This window comes from Raphanus sativus, unplaced genomic scaffold, assembly GCF_000801105.2.
Source record: "Raphanus sativus cultivar WK10039 unplaced genomic scaffold, ASM80110v3 Scaffold3416, whole genome shotgun sequence".
Taxonomy (NCBI): Eukaryota; Viridiplantae; Streptophyta; class Magnoliopsida; order Brassicales; family Brassicaceae; genus Raphanus; species Raphanus sativus.
In genome coordinates this window covers 1-10561 of record NW_026618722.1, presented here as the reverse complement: position 1 = coordinate 10561, position 10561 = coordinate 1, and the positions used below count along the sequence as shown (strand labels likewise).

Sequence of the window (10561 nt, the reverse complement as noted above, 5' to 3'; positions counted from 1 at the left end):
ATCTAGTACTAAATAATAGAAAAAAAATGTGAGGTTGAAATGTTACCTTTGGATCAATAATTTAATACTGAGTAATGTGGGGGAAGGGAAGAAAAGGACAGGAGGCATGCAAAAGGAAGGCAGACCAAGTTAGGGTAAAGATAAAAGCTGCTTACAAATCTTTTTTTTCATTTTTTACCTTCCCCTCATTGTTTACAGAGAAATAGGGGACCAACAGGAAAATACCAAACCAATAGAATTTTAAATTTTAATTATTACATAAAAATTGAAAAAGGGAATCGTATTATTAAGCCGTAGCGAAACTCAAGACTAAACAAAAGTAGCAGAAAGAAGAAGAAAGAACACTACACGCACGCGAGAAACTCCAGATCTTTCTTCTTCTCTCTCTCTCTCTCTGGCCGCATCTACTTCTTTACGTATCTGTAGAGTTTTCGTATGATTGCGTCCTCGTGTCTTAATTTAACTGTTTTTTTTTGTAGCCGTTCGATAATAATAATCTGTCAATCAATCCGATTTATAGATTCCGATCGTTGTTGTGGAGGAGGTATTGGAAGAATAGAATCGGAGAGGATCGTGGTTTCTTTCCATCATCTCAAAAGGTATAATAAACCTCAGAGTTTCACTTTTTTTTATTGTGTGTTGTCGGTGGGTGTGAGTGAGTGAGATCCGTTTTGGTTTCAATCGGCATTGGCTCTGTTTTTTTTAACGGTTTCGTTTCATTTAAAGTAAATTCAGAGCTTTTGCATTTATGGCGAGCTTCAAGTGAGATGCGTTTCCCTTTTCTTTTTGTCAGGAAAAGACAAGTGTAGATAAAGACTTTAATGCCATAGGAATCCAAGCTAATGCATTCTTAAGATCAGATCTGCAGCTTTTCCGACACAAACGCCTCGCATGGTCTTCATTTCTCTCTCGTCTCCTCGAACAAAAAAAGGTTCAATTTTTTTTTTCTTTTTTTGCCGGAGCTCCTTTTACTCCCTTATACTTTGAATAACCGTGTGCCTTCTGTTCCCTCCAGGTTTGTTTTGTCTCACAAGTGAAAGTTATGGTCGTATAATAGCACTCACATGCATCAAAAGAACCTTTTACCTTTGAATTGATATGTCAGGTTAATTTTCTTCTTAATAGATTTATTATCTCTCATGTTCTGGCCATGATTCAAGATACTTACTTTGATTTGTCCTATTCTAGGAGTTGAAGAAAATGGAACCCTTGACGAAATCAGGGAGAGAAGATCAGACTTTGAGATCTCTGAAGAAGATGAAAGACGCCGCTTCTCTAAGATCGGCACTTTGAAGAAGAAGGCCATTAATGCTTCCACCAAGTTCACTCATTCTCTCAAGAAAAGAGGGAAAAAGAAAATTGACTACCGGTTTCCTCCACTCTCCATTGAAGATGTGAGAGATGAAAAAGAAGAGAGCGTTGTGCTTGAGTTCCGCCGTAACCTCCTAGACAGAGACTTGTTACCTCCTAGACATGATGACTACCATACTCTTCTCAGGTTTCTTGATTTTTGTCTGCTCCCTTTAGTTTGAAATGTGATGTGTTGCCATCAAGCTAACTAACTAACTATTGATTTTTGTAAAATGTAGATTTTTGAAAGCGAGGGATTTCAACATTGAGAAAACCATCCAGATGTGGGATGAAATGCTTAGATGGAGAAAAGAGTATGGGACAGATACCATACTAGAGGTAAAGGAAGGGAGTCATTTGGACACTAGCTTTGTTTGTTGCTCTATATAATTAATAATAATATTCATATTGGATGGTAGGATTTTGAATTCCAAGAGCTGGAGGAAGTTGTGCAATACTATCCTCAAGGCTATCACGGAGTTGACAAGGAAGGAAGACCTGTCTACATTGAAAGACTTGGAAAAGCTCATCCCTCTAAGCTCATGCGTATCACCACCATCGATAGATATCTAAAGTACCATGTTCAAGAGTTCGAGAGAGCTCTCCTTGAGAAATTCCCTGCATGCTCCATTGCTGCAAAGCGTCGTATCTGTTCCACCACTACAATACTCGATGTGCAAGGACTGGTAACTTAATTTCAGCTATTTCCAAGTTTTGGAGCTTTCCTCTATTGTGTCTTAGCTATGGGAGTGTCTATGTTAATCTCACAGGGCATGAAGAATTTTTCACAAACAGCTGTAAATCTTGTGGCTGCCATGTCGAAGATAGACAACAGCTACTACCCTGAGGTACTTTAGTTTCTCATTTTACATCTCAGTTCTTCTTCATTCGCATACATGCCGGTTTGTTTCAAGTCATTATTTTTATTTTGCAGACGTTGCACAGAATGTACATTGTAAATGCTGGAACAGGTTTCAAGAAGATGCTTTGGCCTGCTGCTCAGAAGTTTCTTGACGCAAAGACCATTGCAAAGATACATGTACAAAGCTCTCAGCCTAGTTAATTTTAATCTTTGGCCAACTATTTCCATGTGTAATTTTAATCTTACTTCTTTTGCTGATGCAGGTGCTAGACCCCAGATCTTTATCCAAATTACACGAAGTCATTGATTCAAGGTAGTGTGCTTTTCCATTCAAACTGCACCATTCTCAGATATCATTTGAAGCTTGTACTTTACCAGATCCAGTACTCTCTTCTTTTAGTCAATTGCCGGACTTCCTCGGAGGTTCATGCTCTTGCTTTGGCGACGGAGGGTGTCTTCGCTCTAATAAAGGACCCTGGAATGATCCTGAGATAATGAAGGTAAATAAAATATCTACAGCCTTTTTTTTTTAAATTTGCTGTTATGTTCTTTTACATTTAGCTCATTTTTAGATATGTGCCTTTTATCAGCTCATCTACCATGGAGAATCATCATCACTCTTTAAGCAAATCAGTAGGAAGCTGAGTGACCCTCAGAATTCTTCATCCTACATTAGTATACATCCATCTAAGGTAAATATGGCTCTATCTACCCAATATCTTTGTTCTACAACTCTTTTTTTTCCGGTATAAATATGACAAGTGAGCTATGGACTTTATTAGGCTATGCAAGCTGAGAGTTCAGCAGCAGAATCTGAATCTTGTTCGGATGTTCCTACTTGTCTAACTGGAAGAATGTGCTCAGCCTCCTCTGCTCATGTGAATCCAGTTTATGAGGAAGTGAGTTATTTGTTGTGTTGTGTCATAGCACCACTCTAGTTTTCATAATACTGACGGGAGCAGTATGATGTACGCAGGCTAGGGCATCAGATGTTAATGGCTATTATAGTTGCGATGACAAGTTTCCCATACCTAACAGAGCTACTAACCGAAAAGGCCACCAAATGCTCGAACTAGATCAACTAACACTCAGTTTAAAAAACGAGACATCTACACCAGGTTATATACTTATGCTTTGCTGTTTAGTTACAGATGCCTTTCTTCTTTATTCTAACACTGGGTTTCAATTTCTAGGTGCCTCCATCATACGATGGCTTCATGAGTTAAGAACTGAGAACATAGCGAAAAGAATACTTGCGTTGTTGCTGAAACTAGCAGCAGTTTTCCGTTGTATCCCGTTTCAGCTTCTGAGGAGGAAGAATACAATTACTCCTTCAAGGGCAACGGAAGATGAACTCAACCCAACACATGCAGAGACGACAATGAAAGACAAGATCCGCCCCTGTTTGGAACGTATTCAGGAACTGGAGAAAGTGTACGAGGAGATCAGGAACAAACCAGTTGAAATTCCTGTAGAGAAGGAGAGAATGCTGATGGATTCTCTGGACAGAATCAAATCGGTCGAGTTTGATCTCGTAAAAACAAAGGGGGTAATAATATATGCTTCTGCTTTGTTTCTCACAAACTCTACCTAATTGTAGCTTGGAAATTGACATTTTTTTGCCAATTGGTTGCAGGTTTTGCACGCAACAGTGATGAAACAGATGGAAATAACTGAAATGCTGGAAAGTTTACGAGACTCGCAGCTTCACGTAAGTCCAAGTCCCCCCCAAGGTTGATTATCTGTAGTGTAACGATATTTTGAGATTGAGCTAACACCCATAGATTGTTCTGTTTTGTGCAGAGAAGAAGATTGTTCTGTTAGAATAAAAACCATAAGCGAACATCTTCTTGCTGAATTTTGCATAAATACAGCTCCAAACTTCTGCACATACAGTGAGAAATAACAGATTTTACAAATGAAGAAACATCCTTGCTCCTCCTCTAACTTGAGTGACACGCCATCTTTCTTTGTTTCTCATAGGTCCATCTGCTTCCACTTTTTTTTTTTAAAGTTAAAAAGAAAAGAAGAAGATAAAGAGGACAGGGACAGAGAATCTTTGATGGTTGATGTAGATTTGAGATGAGAATTTGAGTATAAAAGCTGATATCAAACCCTGTTGTTGTAGTCGAAGTAGAGAAGAAACTAGACTAGAAAAAAAAAAAACATAATGTGAGATCTCTTTTAAGGTTATGGTAATAAGATAACACTACGAGACTCTGTTTGTTCGTTTTTAACATGAAAACAACAAGAAACAAGATTGTGAAGGAGTAGTAGTATCTGATGTAGTGGTGTGGATTTGGAGTTGGGTGTGTAATTGGAGCTCCAATTTAAAAAGTTGGTGAGGCCACATTGAAAAAATAATACTACTAACTAAATCTGGGCAATTTCTGATTAATAATGCGCAACTTGTCCGAACGCCATGGTATGAAGACGAAACCACCCCTCTTAATCTGACAAATAAATTTCACTGAATACGAGAGAGAGAGAGAACGAATTATGGAAGGGTAAAAGCGTAATTTAGACATCCATTTTTAAAATAAGGAGAAAAAACACGGACCGTCCGATTCTTTTGTACTACTGATGTTGCATAAATAAACAAATCTCTTTTCTCTCTCTCTCTCGCAATCGATCTCAACCAACGCCAATCCAATTAAAAAAATTGTTGTATATGCAAAAACCTAAACTTAGAATCATCATAGATTCTTCCTGGAGTCAATCCGTTTTCTACTTTTTTTGATTTTCACGAAGAACTGCATCGACAGGTGATGAATTTGCTGAACCAAACCATCTCCTTATGTTTCTGTCGTTTTATGTTCCTGCCTTTGGGGGTCTATATTCGATATTAAGATTGCTTTGTACATACATGTTCGCGTTGGGATGTTAAGTTTCTATTTAAGTTTGTAATCTTTATGGAGACGATGTTTGATCTATACATCTCTTCCCTAACTGCTTTGTTTGTTTGTTTGTTTTTTAGATGTTGCAACGTTCATTATTTTGTTTTTGTTTGTGTCCTTAAGGCTCATCTTAAGATGCTGATGCTGTCTTTATACGTTATTTTATTGTTCATGTTTACAACTCTGTTTGGCTTCTTTATGGTCGCTTTTGCTTTCAGAGTTCGAGTGATAAAAAGGTGCTTTTTCTACGTGTGCAGGTGCCTTTTCTATCCAAACTTAAATATAATATGTCCAATTACCAAGCGGAGGATGCTGATGCTGCTGCTGCGTACATGGACCATGTTGTTGATGATGATGATGACATGGAAGATGTAGACGATGATTTAGATGATGACTTTCATGGTGATGACATGGCTGCTTCCGACTCCGATGTCGACGAGTTTGACTACTCTGTAAGTTACATATAACAATTCTAATTCAGTTTGGTTTGTGCATTCTTAAAATGGCTATGAGAATATAGGTTCATTATTCGAAATTGAGTTTTTTCTTCTTTTTCTTTGTTAACTCGACAGAGTAATAAAATAGCAGATACTTCAGCTGAGCAAGCCCGGAAAGGGAAAGACATACAGGGTATTCCTTGGGACAGGCTTAGCATTACCAGAGAGAAATACAGACAAACTAGACTTGACCAGTACAAAAACTATGAGAATGTCCCCAACTCTGGTGATTCCTCCGGCAAAGTAAGTCTTCTTCTCAGGCCATGTAGCTGATTGTCTTCTTGTTTCACTAATAATATGTGATCTCTCAGGACTGCATGGTCACGCAGAAAGGGGCAATCTTTTATGATTTCTGGCGGAATTCAAGATCTATCAAATCAAGCATCCTTCATTTTCAGGTTTTCACCCAAAAGCATATCTGTTTTTTTTTTCTTTAATTGAAATTTTATTCAAGTCAGGTTTTGTTTTTGTATTGTAGTTGAGGAATTTGGTATGGGCAACTTCGAAGCACGATGTGTACCTTATGTCACAGTTTTTGGTGAGCCACTACTCTACTTTGACATGTGGAAAGCATGAAGTTCTCAATGTTCAAGGTCATGTTTCCCCATCCGAGGTTAGTTTCCTTCCTTCTTCCACTATCATCAAAGAAAGATCCTTCTTTAAAAATCTACATGGTAGTGATTTTTTTTCTTCCTTTTTGTTATTGTGTGGGGTTGCAGAAACATCCTGGGAGTTTGTTGGAGGGATTTACCAAGACTCAAGTGAGTACACTTGCAGTGAGAGAGAAATTTTTAGTTGCTGGTGGATTCCAAGGCGAACTTATATGCAAGGTAATCTCTTGAGAGTTTTACGAATCATGAATTACACATACATGCAATCTAATCAACTGTTTTCTACATTGGTTTTGATGTAGCATCTTGATAGACCTGGTGTGAGCTTTTGTTCCCGTACAACCTATGATGATAATGCTATCACTAATGCAATTGAGATCTATAACAAACCCAGGTGTACTATTTACTTCTCTTCTTTTTTCTCTATGTAGTTTTTCTTTTTGTCCCAATTTCTAGATTCTAACATTCCTTTTGGCGTCTGTCTGTCTCCCTGCAGTGGTGCGCTTCATTTCACCGCCTCAAATAATGATTGTGGAGTCAGAGACTTCGATATGGAGAGATATCAGCTTGTTAACTACTTTCGCTTTCCTTGGCCAGTCAATGTAACTCCCTTCTTGTTCATTAATTCTTTTTTTTTTTTTTTTTTTTGCCACTGGCATTAGCTAATGTGTCACACTAAGTTTGAGTTATTGTCAGCACACATCTCTTAGCCCTGATGGCAAATTATTGACGATCGTGGGAGACAACCCAGAGGGTCTTCTCGTAGACCCCAACACGGGAAAGGTGCTGGCTGATACACACTACCTCTATTTGAGTAACTATGCTTTATATTTATCTAACTCAGCTGTTGGATATTTCCGACAGACACTGGGAACGCTAGCAGGACATCTGGACTTTTCCTTTGCATCAGCATGGCATCCAGATGGGCTCACTTTCTCTACAGGTAACCAAGACAAGACCTGCCGGGTTTGGGACATTCGTAACCTCTCTAAATCAGTTGCTGTCTTGAGGGGTAACCTCGGGGCAATCCGATCCATCCGGTACACGTCAGATGGGAAATACATGGCTATGGCTGAGCCGGCTGACTTCGTCCATGTGTACGACGTTTCAAAAGGGTATGAAACAGAGCAGGAGATCGATTTCTTTGGGGAGATATCGGGAATATCATTCAGCCCTGACACAGAAGCGCTCTTCATCGGTGTTTGGGACCGCACTTATGGTAGTCTCCTTGAGTATGGCCGCCACCACAACTACTCCTACCTCGATTCATATCTGTAATCGCATTCGAGCCATCTGAAGAATAAAAAGAGCCTATGGACTCTCCCGACATAATAAAAAAAGAAAAAGTATGATCAAATCTCTAATGATGTAAATGATGTGTTGTTGTGCAAGTACTAGGATTTCACAGAGAGTCAGATTTAGTTTAAGCTTTTGAGTGTTGTCGAGGTTCATGTATGTGTACATAAGTGTTTGAGTTTCAGCTTGAGTTTGCATAAACTCTTTACTCTGGTTTCATCCTTTCAAGCTGTTTCTGTGTTGTATTTCGATGGATTAAATTGAACGTTAATAAAGTAGGGTCTTATATTGATAACCGTCTAAACTATCAGGGTTTAAACGGAAATTATGTTTTTGATTATTTGTTATTTTTCGTAATGTATGTAGTCTAGACTAAAGAAAATTTAGGCGCTTTACAGAAAAATATGTAAATATGAGGGCTTTAAGGCGAATATTGGTTTCTAGATTGACTGTCCGAATTTACGTCGGATCAAAATGGTAATCAAGTAAAATGTAAGGTGCTTAATGGAAACAAGTCTAAACTAGGAGGGGCTTTAACATAAATTACTGGTCTGAAATTTCATAATCCAAAACAAACCAATGAGAGAATGCCACATAATCCTATCCTCACAAGAAAAATCTAGTATCGTCTCCTCCTCCAACGAAGCCAAAAGCTGATCATAAATCCAAAACCACTCATTCTCTCTTGCACTGAAACTCTCCAAAGAAGAAGAAGAAGATAATATGGCGACGACAAGTGCATCTGCTTTGCTCTCACCCACAACAACCTTCTCCAAAGCAATCTCTCAGAAAACCCCAAACTCCATCTCATTCCACGGCCTCCGTCCTCTCCGTCTCGGTGGCTCATCCTCCTTACCGAAGCTATCCACCACCTCCGGAAGGAGATCTTCCTCCTCCGCCGTCGTGAGAGCCGAGCTCAGCCCATCCGTCGTCATAAGCCTCAGCACCGGTCTCTCCCTCTTCCTAGGACGGTTCGTCTTCTTCAACTTCCAGAGAGAAAACGTGGCTAAGCAGGTGCCGGAGCAGAACGGGAAAACCCACTTCGAAGCCGGAGATGATCGTGCTAAGGAGTATGTTAGCCTCTTGAAGTCGAACGATCCAGTTGGATTCAACATTGTGGATGTTCTTGCTTGGGGTTCTATTGGTCACATCGTTGCTTACTATGTCTTAGCCACTTCTAGCAATGGCTATGACCCCAGCTTCTTTGGCTGATTCATTCCCATATTCTGTTTTTATGTATATGTTTGACTTGTGTGGCAAGTTACCTCCTCTCTTGTTATTTGTCTATTTGCTTCTCTCTTTCGTTTGCAACATTTTTATATTTCGTGATCTACGAAGAGCGGTTTGCAGCGTTAATACTTAATAAGAAGAACATACATAATAGATACATACAGTATGTACATTGGGTTTGCATGTATGTTCGGTTTTGAAAAAACCCAATGTACAATGAACATACATGCAAACCTAATCAAACATTGGGCTTTGTTGAATGTAGTTAAAACTGTTAAACCTACGGAAATATTGTTATTCTTTTAGTAAAAAAAACCGGTTAAACCTACGTTTGAAATTGAAACCCAAGAATAGACAAAAATTTGATGAGAAAGTAATCATGTGTATTATAATGTAACCATGACACGTGGAAAAAGAAGCACCGTCCGATTGGAAATGTATCCGTTGCTGCTTTTGTATCTGTTTAAAGATGCAACGATGCATAAAAAAATAAAAGCTTCAGAGGAAACGTTTCCACAGACGGTTCATCACCTCTCCCGAAATTTTCCTTCTCGAATTTTCTGGAGAAAAAAAAAAATTTCAAAGATTATTGCAAGTGGAAGTTGACGACATTCTTAGTAAGTTTTATTTCTCGATCGATCGTGAATTATTATTTTTTGGTTGCGTTCAGATCTTGTTAGGGTTTGATTGCGATCGATTGGGGTTTACGATTTTGTTTTAGGGCTTCAAGTTTTCCTTAATCGTTCCTTTAATTATTGTTGCAGTGAACTTGGAAAGCGCTTAAATCGGAGTAGAATCTTCGTTTAGGTATGTCTCTCGTCTCTCGTCTCGTCTCTCTGTCTACGCAAATTAGTTTTCTTTTTGTACGTACGGCCAATTTGCGATGAGATGATACTGTATTTTAGCAATTGAGATGAGCCATGGTTTTTAAGAACACCAATGATATTTTGATTTACGGTATAACTTAGAACTTGATCTCTCGCTTTAGATTTGGTGCTACCTGATACTCTGTTATGGATATTATCTTGAAATTGCTTATATAAAAGCTTCTTTCTTGTGCTGATCGCTTTTATATTCTTTGTACAAGTGGATAGTTACATGTGGCGAATAGACATTGTGTAATCAAATTATAAGCTTCTTTAGATTTGTGTTTCTTTTAGTTGATGTTTTCACTGTACAAGTAATAGTAATGTCTCACTCCCTTTGGCCTCTGTTTTTTGTTTTCTCCTTTTTTACAGTATGTGGGTGTGAAGAAACCGACCATTGACAAGTGTGAATTCAACGGCTAAAGAAGTAGCAACAAAAAAAAAACAGATAAGTTCTTTTATTGCTGCTTTGGTTTTGGTTTTATCAGACTCCAGAAAGATCATAGGCAGACACTAATCTATGGTGTTCTGCCAGATTCTTATTTGGGGACATTGTCCCGAGTCCCTACTGCGTGAAAGTTTAGACCCAGAGGAAATTCAACCATTGTTGGTAGTAAGTACCCACGGCTTTTCAAAAACAACCATCGGCTTAAAAAGAAGAAGTAATTAGACAGAAAATAGCTATGTCTAGCTATGAAAATGATGGATGGAAAAGGACCATCGGCTTACAAAATGTCTTTAGACAAAGTCTATTAATTGGTTTTGAGCTTGTTGGATGGAAATAACGACCACAAGTGATGAAAAACTAATTGTCCCGAGTCCCTATTGTGAGCTTGTTGGATGGAAATAACGACCACAAGTGATGAAAACTAATTGTCCTGTGTCCCTATTGAGCTTGTTGGATGGAAATAACGACCACAAGTGATGAAAACTAATTGTCATGATCCCCTGT

General features: G+C 38.6%; 2 protein-coding genes, 1 long non-coding RNA gene and 1 pseudogene across 5 annotated transcripts; 3 read left to right on the top strand and 1 right to left on the bottom strand.

Moving 5' to 3' along the window:
- The first annotated feature begins 293 nt into the window (after positions 1-293).
- LOC108822766 (phosphatidylinositol/phosphatidylcholine transfer protein SFH13) lies at positions 294-4431 on the top strand. Of its 3 annotated transcripts, none has more exons than XM_018595928.2 (17): positions 294-433; positions 521-599; positions 794-931; positions 1016-1105; positions 1189-1498; positions 1590-1689; positions 1770-2036; positions 2121-2198; positions 2285-2389; positions 2476-2525; positions 2613-2712; positions 2803-2904; positions 2995-3111; positions 3189-3330; positions 3406-3761; positions 3849-3923; positions 4016-4431. In XM_018595928.2, exons 4-17 carry the CDS (start codon positions 1099-1101, stop codon positions 4034-4036), a joined length of 1830 nt encoding a protein of 609 aa, XP_018451430.1. In that variant the 5' UTR covers positions 294-433; positions 521-599; positions 794-931; positions 1016-1098; the 3' UTR covers positions 4037-4431. The 3 variants fall into 3 exon arrangements, 2 of the variants coding, with proteins under 2 accessions (XP_018451430.1, XP_056857223.1); XR_008942062.1 differs by having other exon boundaries at positions 305-599; positions 4016-4107; positions 4196-4431; XM_057001243.1 differs by having other exon boundaries at positions 306-599.
- A 388-nt stretch (positions 4432-4819) lies between these two features.
- On the top strand, positions 4820-7734 carry LOC108822145 (uncharacterized WD repeat-containing protein C2A9.03). Its single transcript, XM_057001244.1, has 10 exons — positions 4820-4977; positions 5367-5561; positions 5682-5849; positions 5918-6004; positions 6085-6219; positions 6326-6436; positions 6520-6611; positions 6714-6819; positions 6914-7000; positions 7082-7734. The coding sequence occupies exons 2-10, from the start codon at positions 5397-5399 to the stop codon at positions 7493-7495; spliced, it is 1365 nt and encodes a 454-aa protein (XP_056857224.1). The 5' UTR covers positions 4820-4977; positions 5367-5396; the 3' UTR covers positions 7496-7734.
- A 297-nt stretch (positions 7735-8031) lies between these two features.
- Positions 8032-8628, bottom strand: LOC130506574 (uncharacterized; annotated as a pseudogene).
- Positions 8629-9227: 599 nt separating this feature from the next.
- On the top strand, positions 9228-10550 carry LOC108822238 (uncharacterized). The gene is made up of 3 exons (XR_001944734.2): positions 9228-9360; positions 9508-9550; positions 9982-10550. It is a non-coding gene; the product is annotated as an uncharacterized LOC108822238 (long non-coding RNA).
- The last annotated feature ends 11 nt before the right edge of the window (positions 10551-10561 follow it).

Bases quoted from the DNA above. Each gene is read 5' to 3' on its own strand.
- LOC108822766 (XM_018595928.2), top strand. The intron at 2,199-2,284 runs GTACTTTAGTTT...TTTATTTTGCAG, and splicing joins ACAACAGCTACTACCCTGAG to ACGTTGCACAGAATGTACAT. The intron at 2,390-2,475 runs GTACAAAGCTCT...TTGCTGATGCAG, and splicing joins AGACCATTGCAAAGATACAT to GTGCTAGACCCCAGATCTTT.
- LOC108822145 (XM_057001244.1), top strand. From the start codon at position 5,397: ATGTCCAATTACCAAGCGGAGGATGCTGATGCTGCTGCTGCGTACATG. The intron at 5,562-5,681 runs GTAAGTTACATA...TTAACTCGACAG, and splicing joins TCGACGAGTTTGACTACTCT to AGTAATAAAATAGCAGATAC. The intron at 6,820-6,913 runs GTAACTCCCTTC...AGTTATTGTCAG, and splicing joins GCTTTCCTTGGCCAGTCAAT to CACACATCTCTTAGCCCTGA.